The 16869-nt window shown below is 58.8% G+C and overlaps 9 protein-coding genes across 9 annotated transcripts; 4 read left to right on the top strand and 5 right to left on the bottom strand.

Moving 5' to 3' along the window:
* Positions 1 to 165: 165 nt before the first annotated feature.
* Positions 166 to 3478, bottom strand: BDZ90DRAFT_229877 (DUF803-domain-containing protein). Its single transcript, XM_025505255.1, has 3 exons — positions 2762 to 3478; positions 2376 to 2684; positions 166 to 2289 (listed from the first exon to the last, which is right to left on the bottom strand). Exons 1-3 carry the CDS (start codon positions 3042 to 3044, stop codon positions 488 to 490), a joined length of 2394 nt encoding a protein of 797 aa, XP_025365502.1. The 5' UTR covers positions 3045 to 3478; the 3' UTR covers positions 166 to 487.
* A 145-nt stretch (positions 3479 to 3623) lies between these two features.
* On the bottom strand, positions 3624 to 7732 carry BDZ90DRAFT_229876 (hypothetical protein). Its single transcript, XM_025505254.1, has one exon. The coding sequence runs from the start codon at positions 7697 to 7699 to the stop codon at positions 3746 to 3748; it is 3954 nt and encodes a 1317-aa protein (XP_025365501.1). The 5' UTR covers positions 7700 to 7732; the 3' UTR covers positions 3624 to 3745.
* A 176-nt stretch (positions 7733 to 7908) lies between these two features.
* Positions 7909 to 9518, top strand: BDZ90DRAFT_229875 (hypothetical protein). The gene has a single exon (XM_025505253.1). The coding sequence runs from the start codon at positions 7939 to 7941 to the stop codon at positions 9436 to 9438; it is 1500 nt and encodes a 499-aa protein (XP_025365500.1). The 5' UTR covers positions 7909 to 7938; the 3' UTR covers positions 9439 to 9518.
* A 28-nt stretch (positions 9519 to 9546) lies between these two features.
* On the bottom strand, positions 9547 to 10228 carry BDZ90DRAFT_236228 (RNA-binding domain-containing protein; the record flags this gene model as incomplete). Its single annotated transcript, XM_025507291.1, has 1 exon — positions 9547 to 10228. A coding segment is annotated over exon 1 (636 nt), but the record flags the coding sequence as incomplete, so codon positions are not given.
* Positions 10229 to 11102: 874 nt separating this feature from the next.
* Positions 11103 to 11463, top strand: BDZ90DRAFT_229874 (hypothetical protein). Its single transcript, XM_025505252.1, has one exon. It carries the CDS (start codon positions 11114 to 11116, stop codon positions 11300 to 11302), a length of 189 nt encoding a protein of 62 aa, XP_025365498.1. The 5' UTR covers positions 11103 to 11113; the 3' UTR covers positions 11303 to 11463.
* On the bottom strand, positions 11348 to 11990 carry BDZ90DRAFT_26635 (hypothetical protein). The gene has a single exon (XM_025508690.1). The coding sequence runs from the start codon at positions 11920 to 11922 to the stop codon at positions 11392 to 11394; it is 531 nt and encodes a 176-aa protein (XP_025365497.1). The 5' UTR covers positions 11923 to 11990; the 3' UTR covers positions 11348 to 11391.
* A 143-nt stretch (positions 11991 to 12133) lies between these two features.
* On the top strand, positions 12134 to 13614 carry BDZ90DRAFT_229873 (phospholipase C/P1 nuclease). Its single transcript, XM_025505251.1, has 2 exons — positions 12134 to 12726; positions 12801 to 13614. Exons 1-2 carry the CDS (start codon positions 12153 to 12155, stop codon positions 13535 to 13537), a joined length of 1311 nt encoding a protein of 436 aa, XP_025365496.1. The 5' UTR covers positions 12134 to 12152; the 3' UTR covers positions 13538 to 13614.
* Positions 13615 to 13861: 247 nt separating this feature from the next.
* On the top strand, positions 13862 to 15297 carry BDZ90DRAFT_236222 (ferredoxin reductase-like protein). Its single transcript, XM_025507290.1, has 2 exons — positions 13862 to 14132; positions 14213 to 15297. Exons 1-2 carry the CDS (start codon positions 13913 to 13915, stop codon positions 14971 to 14973), a joined length of 981 nt encoding a protein of 326 aa, XP_025365495.1. The 5' UTR covers positions 13862 to 13912; the 3' UTR covers positions 14974 to 15297.
* On the bottom strand, positions 15139 to 16614 carry BDZ90DRAFT_26620 (WD40 repeat-like protein). Its single transcript, XM_025508688.1, has one exon. It carries the CDS (start codon positions 16580 to 16582, stop codon positions 15305 to 15307), a length of 1278 nt encoding a protein of 425 aa, XP_025365494.1. The 5' UTR covers positions 16583 to 16614; the 3' UTR covers positions 15139 to 15304.
* Between the last annotated feature and the right edge of the window lie 255 nt (positions 16615 to 16869).

Raw genomic sequence — 16869 nt, 5'->3', positions numbered from 1 at the left:
AAACGGCCGCGCGAACTGGGGCGATGCCTGGTCCATGCAACTCGAGCTCTATCATCATAAGGGCCCAAGGCTGCTGCAGCCCAATTTAGTCAAGCTTCTCACGCACTGCTTCAATCCTTCAGGCTCCAGCTTGATCAGCAAGATCTCAACGACATAGAGTCGGCAGAAGGGATGAAGGCAACCCCCATGAGAGAGTTGAAAGAAACGTCATCGACCATTGGCATCTATTGACAGGGTAATCTGCGCCAACGAGAAGCAAGAGAGCAGAAAAGGAAGCAGCGGGTGACGATGAAACAAAATTGAGCGGAGCTGACCACCAGGAAGAAGGGAGGTTGAGAAGGTTCTGCGCTCCGCTGTATAGCGAGTCTAGGCGTGTCGGCCCTCTTGTCTTATCTAGATCCAGCTATACCAATCCGTCGACCTCTATCCTACTAGAGCATCCCGGATTGATCGTCCGTGTCAGTTTGTGGTGACCAGCACCTCACTCCTAGAACCAGCGTCCCCTTCCACCTCCCTTCTCCTCCTGCCCATCCGCGGTTGGCAAGCTGACATCCATCTTCCCAGGCGAGCTCGATAGACCAAGCTGCCCTGTACTTTCGTCATCGTCTGTCACGATGCGAATGCTCGGCCGCCTCTCGTCGTCATCGCTGCCCTCCGCCTTGCCATCATCGTCCTCATCGCTATCCTGGCCCCAGCGCTCGTTTACTAGTTGAGGACTAAGCAGCTCCTCCTCTGATCTGCGAGATGGCAAACCTGACGTGCCGCCTCCGCCTTCTGCTTCCGACTTGCTGCCCTTCTTCCTCTTCGCTTTATTCAGGATAGAGCTCGCCTTGCTCTCGCGACTAGCCGAGCCGCTGCCGCCAGGGAACTGCTTAGCAGTGTACTGCTTCTGCTGCTGCTGCTGAGAGAAGCCTGACGATGGATCGAACATATGTCGGAGGTTGCGAGGCTTCTTTTGCTGTTGCCCTTCGGCTCCACCCTGAGCGCCATCATCATTGAGCAGCAGGTGCGTCGGGATGCCCTTTGCAAAGGGGTCCTCGTACAGCCCTGCAGTCGTCGAGGTGGTGGAGGCAAAGCTGTCATGAGCCTTGTTGTGCGCTTTGATGTCGTCGCCCTCATCGTAGTCGAGCACCTTCTCCTCATCGTAAGCGTCCAAAACGCTCGGCGGATACGGCTGGTGGCTCGATCTTGCCTCGCTGATGTTGGAGAGGGCACGTCCTCCCGGTGAGGCGTGGTGAGGATTGAGGAAGGGCGCGGCTGGCTGCGCTGTCGTGGGCGACGAGTGAGCCAAAATACCTCCAGTCGGCGCCTTCGACGTAGGATGGAAGGAGTCCGAAGTAGGCGAGGTAACACCGGCAGCGTGGTGCCCGTGTGGCTCTAAGCTCTCTGACGTGAAGCTGATCATGGATTCCCCTCGCTTGGGGAAGTTGCCCGATGTGGCCGAGGGTGGCGGGCTGAGCATCCCGTTGAGCCTACCCTGTTTCGCGTCGCTACCAGACCCACGCTTCCGCGGTATCGAGGTTGCTGACTCGTCTTCGAGAATAGGCCCATCGCTGAGCTCATAGCGCTGCAAATCTCCTCGTCTTCCGGAATTGAGCTGATGCATTCCCATCCCCGCGTCCCGACTGAAGCTTGCATCCCCGCTTACGGTGCCCAGCCTGTTGTACTCGTCCGCACTCGCTCGTATGCGGCGTGATGACCTCGCGCGAATGATTGAACCAATGAGACCTGCCCCGCCACGAATTGTGTCAATTCCTGGGTCCTCGATAGCGGTAGAGGAGGCTCCGCGTTGCAGGCCATCCTTCTCTGAACGCGTGGATACCATGGAACGCGATGCGCGCATGAGGAGGGTAGTGGAGCGGTCCAGCCCTGGTACTGAGCCTTCCTTGGCCTCAAGCTCCTCGGGGTCTACCTTGCTGAGTTGGAGGAGCACGACGCCAGTACACGTGGTCAGGAAGCCCAGCACCAACGTGATGATTGTGGACGCGTCGGCATCGAGTCCCTTGAAGAGGATGATGGTGGAGATGATGCTGGCCGAAGTGAATACGACGAAGTACGAAGGCGTTACAAGAGCTGTGTTGTGCCTAGCCAGAGCACGATTTAAGAAGACGATCTCTGCTACGAGAGTTATGGCGACGAAGGCGAGGAGGACGTAGAAGAACCAATTCTTGAGCTGATTGGAACCGCGGATGGTGAGGACGATGGCGCTGCCAATTCCAGATGTCGTTGAGACGGAGAGACCGCCCAAAAGAGAGCAGATAGTGATGTCGACCATCATCCATTGCTGACCTATGCAGTATAGGGGATTGCATCAGCATGAACGCGTGCCGCAGCTCGCTCCGCCTTCCAGCGTCCGCCTTCCCGCGTCCACTCACCTTTCTTCGGGGACACAAAGAAGATCAGAAACAGCGAAGCAGCAATACAAACCCCTGCCCACACGAGGAAGCCGACTGAGAGGAAGAGCTTGCGGAACTCAACGATGCTGCCGCCATTATGCCCACTAGGCCCGTTAAGTGCAATAATGACCGATCCAATGACGCAGAGGAAGCAGCCGATCTTGCCAAACAAGGTCAGCGCCTCCTTGAGGAAGATGCTGGACAGAATCGCGCAAAGAACTACAGAGAGGGCGCCGAACGGTGTGACAAGGATGGCTGGTGCAAAGGCGTATGCGCCAAAGTTGAGGCCTGAGAAACGCGATTGACGAGGAGGTGTCAGCTGCATACACTCACGAAGCAATCCTTATTGTGCCGCTCGCACTCACCCTCCCCCAGTATCATCAACGTCATTCCTGACCACCACATTGGGCTCTTCAGATACTGATATCCCTCCCCGGCAACCGTCTCGTACTTCCTTTGACTGGCGAGAAGGCCCTTCTTCTTGAAGACAAAGGAGCTCCCAATCAGAACGCCGGACATGACTGCGAGGGCGATACCGATGTACTTGAAGTAGGAAGGATTCGTGTCGACGCCTTCACCACTCGCTATCCCAGACTGAGTTTGCAGAGCTGCTGAGGCCGAGGAGAGGACAGAGGAGAGGGAGGACATGGCCTGGGAGGCCGAAGCTTGAGATTCCGAGGAGTTCATGGTGGCAGCGGCTGAGGAGGCCGAGGAGGCCGCTGACGTGAGGGAGGACATGCTGGGCAGGAGCTTCTCTTGCTTCCGCTGCTGCCGTCTCGCTGGGATGCTAATGCTGGGGCTGCGGTATCAGGGTGGAGTGCGTGTGATTGAATTACTTGGTGTACGCCATGGGGAAGTGGGGATGAGAATGAAGACAGGGCGGGCAGGAGGATGCGGGCGGTCCAAGCAGATTCCAGGGCAAGAGGAAGATGATCAGGGCCTAATGAGGACGAAGAAGAAGATGAAATCTAAGGATAATCGCTAGTGGCCGGATCCTCGATGGTGCCGCTGCTGAAGCAAAGATCTGCTCAACGGTCGGCGATGGGGAGCAAGAGCAAGAGATGGAGGCGCTAGACTAAGAGCAGGCGGACGATGCTGCAAACTAGCGTGTGCTTCAGGGGCCCACCCAATCTCCAGTCGCACCGCCATGCGGGCCTGGTGTCATTCTCGCGGCGGAGCTGCATGCAACCAACACAGCCGCCTGCCGCCCGGACGTCCATCCTCCGAAGGCAAGCAAAGCAGACAGGCACAGAGAGCAATCCATTGTCAAACAGCTGCCATCGCGTGGCGCGTGAGTCGAATTTGGAAGCAAGCAGCAAGCAGAGAAAGAGCAATGGCCTCCTCCTGCTCTACGTCGTCGAGATCTTGCTGATCAAGTCTTTCCAAAACGCAGTGTCGAAATCTCCACCTCCTCCTCCTCCGCCTCCACCAGGAGCCCCTTCCATCCCACCCTGCTGCGTACCCGCCTGCGGTTGCGGGCCAAGTGGCGCCCAGCTGCCGGGAGGCATGCCTCTTTGCTGCTGTTGGAGCTGAGGGTCCAAAAAGCCGGGGGCGCCACTTTGATCTGGTGCTCTCTGCTGCTGCTGCTGCTGCTGCTGCCGGAGCCCCTGCCCTCCTCGTGCCGCCGCGGCGTTCGCAGCTGCTACGGCGTATGGGTCCCCAGCCGTTCTGGTGCTTGCCCCGCCGGGGTGGACATTGTTCATGAAGAAGCCTTGAGCGTCGAACGCTGGTGCTGCCTGCGATCCAGACGGAACGCTGGAGGAAGGCGTCGCGTCCCAATTTGGGCGAGGAAGAGTGGACCATTGAACTGGGCCAGCGGAAGAGGAGGGCTGACCATTCGCGCCGTCGAACGTAGCAGCACCGGCCCATCCCGCATTCGGCCCGCCACCTGGGCTGGTACCATTGACCGAATATCCAGCCATTCCCCCTCCAACATGTCCAGCTGAAGCCGGCGAGACGAGCGCGTCAGGCCCAGCCCCACCGAGGTTCATTGCCATCCCCATAGAGAACTCGTTCGCAAACCAAGCATTGAAGTCAGCTTGGGCCGAGTCGACTGAGCGCTGCTGCTGTTGCTGGGCGTGTGGAGGACGTTGCTGCTGCGGGTGTCCACTGAAGGCGTGATTGCCGCTGGGAGAATCGACAGAGGAAGAAGCCGGGAATGGCGCAACTCCCGCGCCAAGCATGCCGCTCGACGGAAATGGTGTGGAAGCCGAGCTTGTGCTTGCTGCGCTGGGCGTTTGCGCATCGAGTGCTGCGGAAGAGTCATTGCGGAGGTGATGGGAGAGCGGCTGCTGCTGCTGAGCGTTGTTGCTGCTTCCTGCTGCTGTGCGTGGGGTTGGCGGCGTTGCCCTATGTGACGATGGCGTCACCTTCCCTTGCGCTTGTTGGCTGCCACCCTGCTTTGGCGAAGAATAGCCAGATCCAGAGCCGGGCCCCTCTGCAGTCTTGACGTCTCCCACAGCATTCCCGCCCTTGGCTCCCTTGCCCAAGTCAAGCAACACATCCGCCGTAGCCTCCTCCCGAGATGCCGCCGTCTCTTGCCCCTTGCTCGCCTTTGCAGAGCGGCTGCTTGGGGCTGGTTCATCCATCGCCCGCTTGCTGCCAGCCGTACGCGCCGGCTCCGCTGCTCCTTTCGCCGCCAGGTTGGCCTGCGCGCGGTCAATGGCGCTCCTAAACATGCTCAAGATTGTCTCCTCTTTCTCCCTCATCTCGTCCTTGATCTCGAGATGGGCGCGACTGTTGCCAGTCTCGTCAGGACTTGTCGCGCTCCCAGTCGTAGCACTGCTATCATCCGGAGTCACATCCTCTGGCGGCAGGCCAGCCTGCTTCCTGTCAGCATGCCTTAAGAAGTGATTAAGCTGTGCCCTGAGCGCAGGGAGCTCAGGCATATCTGACGGGTCGAGCAATGCGGCGATCGAAGCGACTAGCAGGCTGTTGAACCACGAATATGTCCCGATATGGATGTAGACCCAGAGCGGAATCTTCCCCAGGCCGCCGTAGCGCTTCACCAGCTTCTGGACAAATTCCGTCCGCATGGCCAGGTCGTCCATCGCTGCCTCGATGCATGCGCGACGCGATTGAGCATAGCGATTGCCAGAGGAGCCCTTTGCTCCTGAGCGCAAAAGGTAGGAACGATGCAGAGAGATCCGGCAGAAGAAGACTTCGGTGTGGCAGAGAAAGCGGTGGATCATCAAAAAGGGGAAGTCGTCATCCAGCGTGCGATCGCACTCTACGGAGTTGCGGCCATCTTCGCGCTTAACGGTCGCTTGGTAGTAGTACGGCAGCTCTTCGCGCACCTTGAGCAACTCGGCGTCTATGGCTAGGATATCGCTGTAATGATGTGGCTCAAGCTTCTGGTAGCATTCGACAATGCGTCCACAGATGCGCATGATCTTGACGCGGTTGAGCGTGTGCTGGTAGATCGTGGGAAGCGGCTTACCCTCTTTCGCGCGCGGATGAGAAGTGCGCTCCTCATTCGGCCACCAGTGCTTGAAGCCCTCCAGAGTAGGCAGCGCTGTGTCTGAGAAGGATCGATCGAGGTCTGAGATTGGTGGGCGACCAAAAGTCATCGAGAGCATCAAGTCGGCAAAGGTAATCGTCTGCCAGGCTCCTCGGCGTAAGTCCGTCTCGAGGGGAGGGAGACCGAGCTTCGAGCCGTCTCTGTGCAGACCAATGGCGTATCCTGCCGTGATGGAGTTAGAGACACAGCGCCAACCTTCGCTCATGCGGCGATCGAGCATGAGGAAGCGCCAGGCCAGGTTGAAGCCCATGACTTGGAGGATGTCGTCTTTGCCCAGGACCTGGCTGAGGAGCAATGTGCGCCGCCCTGTCCATTCGAAGCGGCGCGCTGCCATTCTCCTCGCTTTGCCGTCCTTGGGAAAGGCTTCAATCTCAGCGCTGAGGGCGGCCACGGACATGAGTAGCATCATGCACGCAAAGACATTGACGTTGGATGTCGTCAAGGGAGCTGGAAAGGCGCCAGGTGCGTCGATGTATGCGTTGATCTGGGGGCGCAAGAGTCGCTCTGGCAGGGGGTGTCGAAGCCAGTTGACGTCGTCAAAGTAATGGTCCGTAAGCTGCCTGCAAATCCCCCGGCTGGGCACGCTCGAAGCGAAAGCACCCGACATCTTGTCGACTGCTCCGTACTCTGCCATCTTCGAGTCGAGATCGTCGTCCTTGTCGCTCCCGGCGTCGGAGCGAGTGGGCATTGACAAGATGCCCTTGCGCTGCCCTGTAGCAGACTGAGATGCTTCGCCGCTAGAGGATTGTTCGCCGCCGCCGACGTCTGAGAGCAGAGAGTCGATACGCATTGAAATGGTAGCTCCGCTGCCATGGAAGTTTCCCGCATCGTTGAGTACAGCGCCATTATTCGCCTCGTCCCCTGCGTCGCTACCTTCATTCGTGACTGTGCCAGGTGCAGATGGAGCAAAGCTGACGCGGCGCTCGCTCTGTAGTTGCGACGAGGGTTGCGCAGGAGGTGGAAGCGTTGTCGCGGGTCCACGAGGCTGGGCGGAGCTGGGCATCTGGTATGATGTGTTTGCCCCTGCCGCGGTTTGTACTCTCTGCTGATTCGCAGCGTGCTCAGCCATCATCGCGGCCAACCTATCGAATCCCTCCTCGAGAGACTTCTCCAGCTTGGCCACCCGCGCAGTCAGATCCATCCCCTCTTCATGACCAGGCTTGAATGTTTTGCAGCGCTCTGGCACCTTGCGAGCAATGCAATGTTGGCATGGCGTCTGACGATTGCACTTCTGCTTACGCCGATGGCATTCTGTGCACGAGAAGTGGACGCGCTGCCGCTTGGAGCCTTGCGACGTTGATGCGGAGGCTGAGGTTGAGGTCGAGGTCGAGGTCGCAGCCCTTTTCGTTGCTTTGTCCTTGCCCTTGGCGCTGGCTGGACTTGTTCCCTCGTCATTGTAGCCGCCGTCAGGGTCGTCTTCATCCTCGCTGGCCTGCGAGGGCGAATTGCCTTTGCTGTACGAGGCATTGTATGAGGTCGAGGCCGGAGATGAAGCCGGATAGTCATGCATTCCCGGATACGCTTGTGTCGGCTTGGTCGCACCGATCGAAGTGCCAGTGGCTCGAGAATGTGGCGGGTAAGAAGGCTGCCATGAGGAAGGCGACGAGGCGGCAGAGGCATTGTTGTAGTCGCCCGTCGTCGTTGGCGGCGGCGGTGGATACGAATACTGGTGGTAGGATGGGTGAATGCGAGATGACGATGATGCCGATGTGGGAGCGGGCGCGGAAGATGTTGAAGATGGATTGCCCGCCGACACTGAGGGTGTCGATGGCTTGCGGGCCATGATGAGAAATTGATCGACTGCGTTTGAGAGAAGTGATGAAATGGAGGTCAACCAAGACGCTCGTCTGGTCCGCTTTCGGCTCTCGTCGGTCTGGTCCGAGGCGAGGCGAAGGCGACTTGTGCTGAGCAACGCAACAGAGTCCAAGGAATTCACGCAGGGGTCCAGGTGGAGAAGCCATCGGCGCCTTTTTGCTTTCTTCTCCTCTTCCAAGCATCAATATTGAGCCGCTCGCCCGCACAATGACACTCCCGCAGCCAACAGGAGACGCGGCTGTCTCGACGCTGACAATCGAGATCCCTGTGACTCGGCCTCGCACCTTCCTCCCAGAGAGATACGCGCATAGACGCTCAGGCTCGCCGCCACGCCCGGCCTTTCGACTCGAGACCGTCTCCGTGACGCTTTATTATCCAACGTCAAAGGACCCGCTGCCTTCGACTTCCAAGCACACTTGGCTGCCTGCGCCGAGAAGTTCGTCACTCGCCGGACTCCTGAGGTACGCCGGCTTCAACCATGGCGCTTGGAGCTATGCAGCCATTCTCCCTGCATGGGCCCTCGGTCTCTGGAGAACAAAGCTTCCTACTCGCCAGCCCGGACCGCTAGCAACAAATACGTCATCTGTTCCGCTACCCACCGCGATCTTCTCGCCCGGTTTGGCAGGCACACCGTCTACATACTCTGTGTACTGCTCGCGCCTGGCCTCGCATGGCATCGTAGTCGCTGCGCTAGACCATCGCGATATGACAAGTCCGGCGAGCTTTGTGCACTCGTCGCGAGGAGGAAAGATGGAGGAAGTCGTATACACCAAAGAGACCGATCTGACTGAAGACGAGCAGGCAGGCCCACAATGGCTTTACAGACGGACCCAGCTGGCCTTCCGCAGAGCAGAGGTTTACGAGGCATCACTCCTCCTGCAGCGACTCAATGCCGGCGAGGGGGCTGCAATTCTGGAGGCTTCGACCCGCAAAGATACAGTCAAGGACATTCAAGACGCCCAGCTGCCACTCTGGAAAGGGCGGCTAGACCTGACGAGCACAGACGGTAAAGCAACATCGCGCCTGCTCGGTGTTGGCCATTCCTTCGGCGCTGCGACGATCCTCTCTTGCATCAATCCAGCCCTTGCCCCCGTGCCCGAGCTCGAGCCCCAGGAGCCAAGCAGTGAATCGCTCCCCGACTTCTCAGTTGGCATGCTCCTCGACCCCTGGGTACAGCCACTGGCGGAAGACGTTCCCCTTCCCGCCTCGCCTTCCAAACCACCCCCAATCTTCGTGGTCAATTCACAAGGCTTCACCCTCTGGAGCGCAGAGTTCGCTCGCGTCAAGAAGCTCTGCTCCACCTTTGCCTCGGCGTGCGCTGTTACTCCTGACGGCAGGAAAGGCTGGCTAACGACTCTGACCGGCACGCAGCATACGGACTTTTCTGACTTCCCTTTCCTGCTGCCACGCTTCTTTGCCAAGACGAAGAAGGAGCAGGAAAATGACACGGAGGAAGGAGAGGGAGCAAAAGATCTTGTGGAAGCTCTTCCGCAGCCGTCAGCCGTTTCAAAGACGTCGGGATACATGGACGTCTTTGAGGCTTTGTCGCTCAGGGTGCTGCTAGATGGCAATAGGGATGATGGGCTGAGGGTGAGGTGGGAGGGAAAGGATGTGAAGCTGAAGAGGGAGACGAGAGGCGGGCTGCTGCTGAGGCATGCGTTGCGTGAGGAGGATATGGTTGGGGCCGAAGCTGGCGCTGGCCTTTGAGTACCCGTAGACGGACGCGTACATTCATATACACGAGGACTCTTTAATCTCATTGATACAGCATCAGAGCTACGCAGCCACCGGCTTGGCTTGATAGCCGTCGAAGTCGTAGTCGATGCCTGCCTCCTTGAGTGCTGCTCTCTTCCTCTCTTGCCTCTCCAACAGCTTCGTCTCCGCCCTCTGCTTCCCCTCAACACTCTTTGCACCGTCATGCTGCTCCCTCGCCCTCCTCCCTGCCGGGATCTTCCTGAACGTCCTGTTGGCTCCAACCCACATCTTGGGATGAATCTGATCCCGACTGAGCGGCTTAACTCGCAAGAGCTGACCCATGATCAGGTAATTGTCCATCGTCTCCTGCACAATGCGCGCGACCTCCTCGTCTGCGAACTCGACAAAGGCGTAGTGCTTTGATGCGCCCGTCTTCTTGTTGCGTGAGAGCCTCAGCCTGGTGATAGTTCCGAACTGGGACAGGTAGGAGCGAAGGGGCGTTTCGGTGAAGTGCTTGGGGAGGTGACCGACGTACAGGACTGCGCGATCGATCTTCTGGGCTGCGGGTTGGGCCTTTCGACGGGCTTCGAGCTTGGAAAGGCGGGCGCGAACCGCTGCATCGTCTTTGCTGGAGGGGAGCTTCATTGTTGCAATGTCCGAGAAGCGCTTAATCCCCTCGGAGTCAGACTCATCCGATGAGTTGTCCTCGTCCTCGTCCTCGTCTGACTCGTCTGCCGAGGTCATGCCCTTGATCATGTCTCCTTCCTCGTCTGAATCAAGAGCGCTTGCCGCGGAGGAGTCGTCCTCCTCCTCGTCATCATCGCTACCCTCCTCGAAGTCTTCGTCGTCGCTTTCGTCCTCGTCGTCTGACTGGATGGGTTTGCTAGAGACGAGGGGTGACTTGGTCTTTCTAGTAGGCATCGACTTGGCGCTCGTTGCCGGCGCTTTAGCCTTGGCCTTGCCCTTGGACGACGATGAAGCCACGGGTGCCGCAGCGGGCGCCTTCTTGAGTATGCTCTTGGGAGCAGCCGTCTTGTCCTCTGCTGAGCTCTTTGCCTTCTTAGCGGGAGCAGCTGCCTTGGTTGGAGCAGCGCTGCGCTTTGCGGCACCCTTTGTAGCAGCGGTCGACGATGAAGATGAAGATGCTGATGCTGACGACTTCCTTGCGGCCATGTCTGCGTGTGTAGGCGTGGTGATGGTAGTGGTGGTGACGGCGAGGAAGTTTCGGCTTCGCGGCTGCTGCAGTCTCCTGCCGCTCAGAGAGCCAAAATTCCAAGCCGCCTCTCGTCTCTCTCCGCCCACTCACCACATGGCCTGAAGCTCATCTCGGAACGGAGATGGTCGACGGGACCAGCCCGCCCCTCCGCTCGAGATCTTCGACTTTGGGTCAGGATCAGAGTAGTCCTTCTCCGGCCTTCTTCTCTCACCAACAACACCCCAATCAACGTATACCAGCCCACCTACCACAGAATGTCTGGAACGACCGCATCGGCTCCGGCTGGAAAGACGACCCCGCTGGCTGGGTCAGGTACTGTTGCGCCTGAGCTCCTCTGGGCTCAGCGCTGCAACGAGACCGAGGCAGAGAAGGTGCGCATACAGCCGGCGAGGATGGCATTCGAGACGTCGCATGATTGCTGACCAGTCAATCCTTACGCACGTCCCCTCGTATCTCTCACAGAACGTCATCATGCTCACGATCAACGTCCCCAACCTCCCGCCCATCCCGGAGACGAAGCTGGACCTGCAGGAGAACGGCTTCGACTTCCATGCCAAGGCTGGAAACCCGGCAAAGGGCATCCCGGAGAAGGAGTACGCCTTCCACCTCGACTTCTTCGCTCCCATTGACCCCAAGGTACGTGTAGTGACCCCCTTGTGATATCTCCTCTCCCTCGCACATCCCTCTGATCGTCCTCCCACCCCCCTCCCCCCGCGGCACCTGTCTCGCAGGAGAGCAAGATCCACCCGTCATCGAAGAACATTTACCTCGTTCTGCGCAAGAAGGAGGCCTCTTCCGAGTACTGGCCGCGCCTTTCCAAGGACAAGGTCCGCATGCACAACGTCAAGACGGACTTTGGCAAGTGGCGCGACGAGGACGAGCAGGATGACCTCGAGGACCTGAGCGGTGGAGCTGGCGACGGCGGCATGGGCGGCATGGACCCGTCGATGCTTGCGCAGATGCAGGGCATGGGTGGGATGGGCGGTATGGGAGGAATGGGAGGAATGGGTGGCATGGGTGGCGCTGGTGGCATGGGCGGGATGGACCTGCAGAGCATGCTTGCCCAGATGGGTGGCGGCGCTGGTGGTGAGGGTATGCCTGACCTCGGTGGAGACGACTCTGATGGCGAAGAGGGAGACGAGGCTGAAGAGGCTGTGCCCGCTGATGCCGCTGCTCCGGCTGAGGCAAAGATTGAGGAGGCAAAGTAAAGAAAGGACAGAAATCGCTAATTCGGCCTGCTCTCTAGCTGCGCGCCGAGACAAATCGAATCCTTTGTGCATCACACAAACAGAGTGTGCGAGCGTGGGTGGGTAGAGATGGCGTGAGAGATGCTTGTCGGCTAGGCTTGGGTAGCGTTTGCGGTACTGTCGGGAGCAAGCTGAACCATTGAAGGCGCCGGTGGCCCGTGCGCTCGTCAAGATGCGGCAGGGGGGGTCAACAAAGCTTGTCCGCCAACTCCACCATCTTGTCCCCTTATCTTTCGCTTCTCTACTCCCACTCGAACGCATTCATGAGACGCCTCACTCATTCAAGCATCCCATTCACTCTCATCGTGCTCGTGATCCTCGCGCAGCAAGCCTCTGCATGGGGTGCAGCAGGCCACGCCATAGTCGCAACGATAGCCCAATCACTTTTGCACCCCTCCATTCGCTCTCATCTCTGCACAATCCTCCCCTCTTTCACCTCCTACTCATCTCCTTATCCGCTCAAAGGCGCACCGCATACACACTGTCACCTCGCCACACTAGCCTCATGGCCAGATACAGCTAAATGGCGTATGCCATGGTCCGGTCACCTGCACTATGTCAATCCCTTGCACGATGATCCGCCCTCGAGCTGCGCTTACGGGGAGTACGGGTGGACGAGTGAGGAGAATGTACTCACTGCAATGGTGAACTACACGAGGCAGTTGAAGGAAAGCAAGGGAGGGTTCGAGAGGGACGCCGCACTTAGGTTCGTGACCCATTTGGTGGGCGATGCGCATCAGCCGCTGCATTTAACAGGACGTGCGAGGGGAGGCAACGATGTGATCGTGCGGTTCGAAGGGAGGCAAGCGAGGCTTCATAGCGTTTGGGACAGTCAAAGTGAGTGCAGGTGGGCGATGCGAGGCCGAGAATTGGCCCACGAAGCTGACTTATCGTCCGCATCGCACCTGCAGTTATCAACGTACACATGCGCAACCTCGCCAACTACACGACTCCCCTACCGTCGCTCCGCATCGAGTCAGCGCTTCAAGGACGAGCGTACGATGCGTACACGCGCTGGATACTGAACGAAGGGTTGGGCGGCTGGTGGGCCGACGAGTGGGAGAGTTGGTCGAGCTGCTCTGACGGCGACCACATTGAGCAGCAGGCGACATCCGGCGGGCCGACCAACGACATCGACGAAACCGACCTGCCGCTCTGCCCCATGGCATGGACGAAGCCGATGCACCCGCTCGTCTGCAAATACGCCTTCGCATCGCCTGTTCCTGCACCGAGCGGGGCCGAGGAGGCTGAACAGCTCGGCATGCACAACGGCGAGTACGATGACAGTGCTTTCCCTGTATCGTGGGGTGAAGCGAAGCGTCGACGTCGTCGAGGAAGGAGGGGTAGTGGTCGTCGCCCCGGTAGTCCTGGCAATCCTTCGACACCCCCGCCCGACCATCCGCAGCTGCCGGAACTCGCAGACGAGTACCTCGAGCGCATCGATGCTGACAAGGTGATACAGAAGCAATTGGCCAAGGCTGGAGTACGTCTAGCTGCCATCCTGAACACGCTGCTCCTGGAGGAAGCTCAGGCTGCTGAGGCGCAGCAGGCATCCCGGATTGGTGGGAAGACGGAGAGTTGGCTCTTCACCCTTGGCGCCTCGCTGTGGCAGCCATTGCGCCAGAGACTGGCCGTGTGGGGATTCTGAAGCATTGCATGTGGCGTGGAAATGAAATTGATCTGATCTCTTTGCTTGTCCCTTGCGCAATGACTACCTCGGCGTCCTTGTGACCTCGCGATGAGCTTGGCTGATCATGCTTTTCTGGCAAGCTTAGCCTAAGCCGCGCCCAACGGTGGCGCCCTCGTCTGCCGCTCTCACACGCGCCGCCCAGGTCCGATTTCCACGATCGCGGTCGGACTCGACTCTGTTGGCTCGGCTGGACTCAGATGAATCAAGACTGGGTACTGTGGCCACGTCTGTCTCCGCCCCACCAACTGCCCCGCGTTGCCGCTTCCTTCTTTCCTAACCAAACCTCACCTCACCTCATCTCATCCTCTCCAACCCGCCTCTCGCGCATACACCATGTCCAAGTCGCAGGGAGCTCTCATCGTGGGAGCAGCCATCGGGTTTGGCTGCCTCTTCAGCGGCTTCAAAATCGTGGGCAAGAACTACGGCACGAAGATGCCCGTGCTTCGCGACTTTGATGCAGCTACCAACTTCCACGACCCGCAATTCGCCGCATCCTTTGTTGCTGGGCTCATCGGGTCGCTGATTGTGCTTTACTTCTCTTTTGCTGGGAACAGTGAGTAGTATGCGCGCTTGTGAGCATGCTCCAGTCCATCCTGCCCCAGTCGCTGACCGCAACGGTTTCACCTCTGCCAGAGGCCCGCCCCATCCTCAACCCCAAGGAGTGGCAGAACTTCAACCTCATGGAGCGCAAGCGCATCTCAAGCAACACTTCGCTGTATCGCTTCCGCCTGCCTCGTACCGACAACATTCTCGGTCTCCCCATTGGCCAGCACATCTCCCTCCAGGCCGAGATCGACGGCAAGAACGTCATGCGATCCTACACGCCCACCTCGTCCGACGATGACCTGGGCTTTTTCGATTTGATCGTCAAGACGTACCCGAATGGCAACATCTCCAAGGTGCTCGATGAGCTCAGAATTGGAGAGCCCATTCAGGTGCGAGGGCCCAAAGGTCAGATGAAGTACTCCCCGGACCTGGCCAAGAAGATCGGCATGATCGCCGGCGGGACGGGCTTCACACCTTGCCTCCAGATCATTCGTGCAGCCCTCAAGGACCCCAACGATAAGACTCAAATCGACTTCATCTACGCAAATGTCAACGAGGAGGACATCCTCCTCAAGGAAGAGCTGGACCGTCTCGCCCTCCAGCACGCAGACAGGTTCCGTGTCATCTACTTCCTCAACAACCCGCCTGAGGGATGGAAGGGAGAGACGGGCTTCGTGAGCAAGGAGGCAATTCAAGAGAAGCTGCCTGGCCCGAAGGAGGAGGGTATCAAGATCATGATGTGCGGGCCCCCGCCGATGATGAAGGCTTGCCAGAAGCATTTGGAGGAGCTGGGCTACCAGAAGCCGAGACCTGTTAGCAAGTTGGAGGACCAGGTCTTCTGTTTCTAAGCAGGCGGAGAAGCGCAGGATTCAGGAGGGTTCGCCATTGGATGGGTACTTGAAGGATGTACCGAAGCCGTAGCAGCTGCGACGAGGGAGAGGGGACGTCGCGAGCAGAGGATTCTTGCTGCTGTGGAGGCACAATTTGGCGGATGATGGGTAGAGCTTTGACATGATAGAGGACGGGTGAAGAGCTGGCATAGGACGACGGTACGGCACAGGCAGGGAAGAGACACATCGTAAGCGGCATGACCGCTTGAGAGCATTCGACCATTGAAATAATCTTGTCAACGATAATGCAATTCGTCGATTGAATGCTATCGAGTCGAGCCGAGCTCTTTCAGGCCTGACCGTTGACTCCCACTGCATCACCGGTCGCCTCCCCATTGGCAACAAGAGCAGCATCGCGCTCCTCTGCAGCGTCCAAGCCAGTCCCTGCCAGCCTGTACCACTTGACCTTGCCGTCCTTGCCCGATACGACAAATGCCGCACCTAAACCCGCAGTCTTTGCCGCCTCTTCCTCACCGTTCTTTACCGTCACAGGGGGAGGCTTGCGCCAATCGAGACCCCCACTAGGCCCCACATCCACCGTTGTCACGAAGACTGCCGCCTTTGGTCGCGCAGAGAGGTCCCAGATGCGCACTGTCCTATCTGCCGTCGAGATGGAGGAGAGTAGCCGCGACCCACCCCCGATGACACTGCCCGCTGTATTGCTGTTGAGAGTTGGAACGGCGCACAATGACGAAATGGGGCCACGATGTCCCTTTAGCACGGCTACGGGATTCTTGGAGGCAACAGACGGCCTGTGCTTCCCCTCGACCGGGACGGCATTCCGTACATCGTACGCTGTGATGATTGCATCGTCTCCTCCGACAATTAGGAGGTCGTCGTGCAGTTGACCCTTGCGATCCGTCTCCGACGAGAAGGCGAGGGAGCGGATAGGCAAGGCGTGAGATGTTATTGTCATCACGTGGACGAGAATTGGGCGCTCCTCTTTGAGGTCATTGGAACTGTCGAAGGCTAGCCGATGAAGATGGACGTGCCCTTCTGTTGTACCGAGGGCGAGGAGGGAACCGGACGGGGAGAAGCGGAGGGTGAGACCGAAAGTGGGCGAGGCTGAGGAGGACGAAGAGGGGTTGGATGATGCTGTGGAGAGATGAGAGCCAAAGATGCCATCAGGTGATGCCTCTGCACTATGCAGCGAGCATTCACCCCCAAGCCCTGTTGATGCAAAGATGGGTCGATACGGGTGTAGAGCGACTGCAAATGCTGGGCTGACGGTACTATGATGATCCCGCAACGAGGCGCACGAGGCTACCGGCTCGAGGTCACCACCTGAGCTGCCAGCTGCCAACTTTGAGGTACTCCTTAGCGCCACTGTGCCGTCTATTGACCCTGTGAGGACCAAGTCGCCAGCGCGATTGGAGCTGAGCGAATTAAGGCTCTGCCCATGAGCCGCAACGGCTGCGAGCAGTCGACCATTAGCTGCGTCCCATGCCCTAAGGTAGCCGTCCAAGTGGCCAGTGAGTACCAGAGTGGGGGTGACCCACTGTGTTACGAGGACAGGCGATGTCTGACCGCCTTGCGAGTCGAAGTCGGCTATGAATTGGAGGGACATAGTGGTGGTAATGTTGCTGAGTTTTCCAAGAGGCTCGTCCCTCACTGGATTTTGCCATCTTCTTGTCCGTGCGCCGCCTCGATTGAGTGGAGCGATGGGAGCGTCGCCACGTGTTGGGTAGTCCAATCCCGCGCCGCACTCTCAGCCGGCGTTGCCCGCTCGCTCTCCAGCCAGGAGGGAGGGGAGGGCAGCCTGATTTGCGAGCAAGAGGCGAGCCAGGCCACACACCAGGCCATCGACGTCGACTCCAAGTCACTCCCGACGGCGCCGACCGATCTTCCTCCTCA

This window comes from Jaminaea rosea (assembly GCF_003144245.1).
Source record: "Jaminaea rosea strain MCA 5214 unplaced genomic scaffold BDZ90scaffold_1, whole genome shotgun sequence".
NCBI classification, from domain to species: Eukaryota; Fungi; Basidiomycota; class Exobasidiomycetes; order Microstromatales; genus Jaminaea; species Jaminaea rosea.
The sequence above is the reverse complement of the archived record's forward strand: the minus strand, read 5'-3'. Positions and strand labels throughout refer to the sequence as shown.

Excerpts from the sequence above, each read along its gene's own strand:
- BDZ90DRAFT_229877 (XM_025505255.1), bottom strand. The coding sequence starts at position 3,044 with ATGTCCTCCCTCTCCTCTGTCCTCTCCTCGGCCTCAGCAGCTCTGCAA. Across the intron at positions 2,685-2,761 it reads GTTGATGATACTGGGGGAGG|GCCTCAACTTTGGCGCATAC; the intron begins GTGAGTGCGAGC and ends CGCGTTTCTCAG. Across the intron at positions 2,290-2,375 it reads CTTTGTGTCCCCGAAGAAAG|GTCAGCAATGGATGATGGTC; the intron begins GTGAGTGGACGC and ends TATACTGCATAG.
- BDZ90DRAFT_229876 (XM_025505254.1), bottom strand. The coding sequence starts at position 7,699 with ATGGCCCGCAAGCCATCGACACCCTCAGTGTCGGCGGGCAATCCATCT.
- BDZ90DRAFT_229875 (XM_025505253.1), top strand. The coding sequence starts at position 7,939 with ATGACACTCCCGCAGCCAACAGGAGACGCGGCTGTCTCGACGCTGACA.
- BDZ90DRAFT_229874 (XM_025505252.1), top strand. The coding sequence starts at position 11,114 with ATGCTCACGATCAACGTCCCCAACCTCCCGCCCATCCCGGAGACGAAG.
- BDZ90DRAFT_26635 (XM_025508690.1), bottom strand. The coding sequence starts at position 11,922 with ATGCACAAAGGATTCGATTTGTCTCGGCGCGCAGCTAGAGAGCAGGCC.
- BDZ90DRAFT_229873 (XM_025505251.1), top strand. The coding sequence starts at position 12,153 with ATGAGACGCCTCACTCATTCAAGCATCCCATTCACTCTCATCGTGCTC. Across the intron at positions 12,727-12,800 it reads TAGCGTTTGGGACAGTCAAA|TTATCAACGTACACATGCGC; the intron begins GTGAGTGCAGGT and ends TCGCACCTGCAG.
- BDZ90DRAFT_236222 (XM_025507290.1), top strand. The coding sequence starts at position 13,913 with ATGTCCAAGTCGCAGGGAGCTCTCATCGTGGGAGCAGCCATCGGGTTT. Across the intron at positions 14,133-14,212 it reads CTTCTCTTTTGCTGGGAACA|AGGCCCGCCCCATCCTCAAC; the intron begins GTGAGTAGTATG and ends CACCTCTGCCAG.
- BDZ90DRAFT_26620 (XM_025508688.1), bottom strand. The coding sequence starts at position 16,582 with ATGTCCCTCCAATTCATAGCCGACTTCGACTCGCAAGGCGGTCAGACA.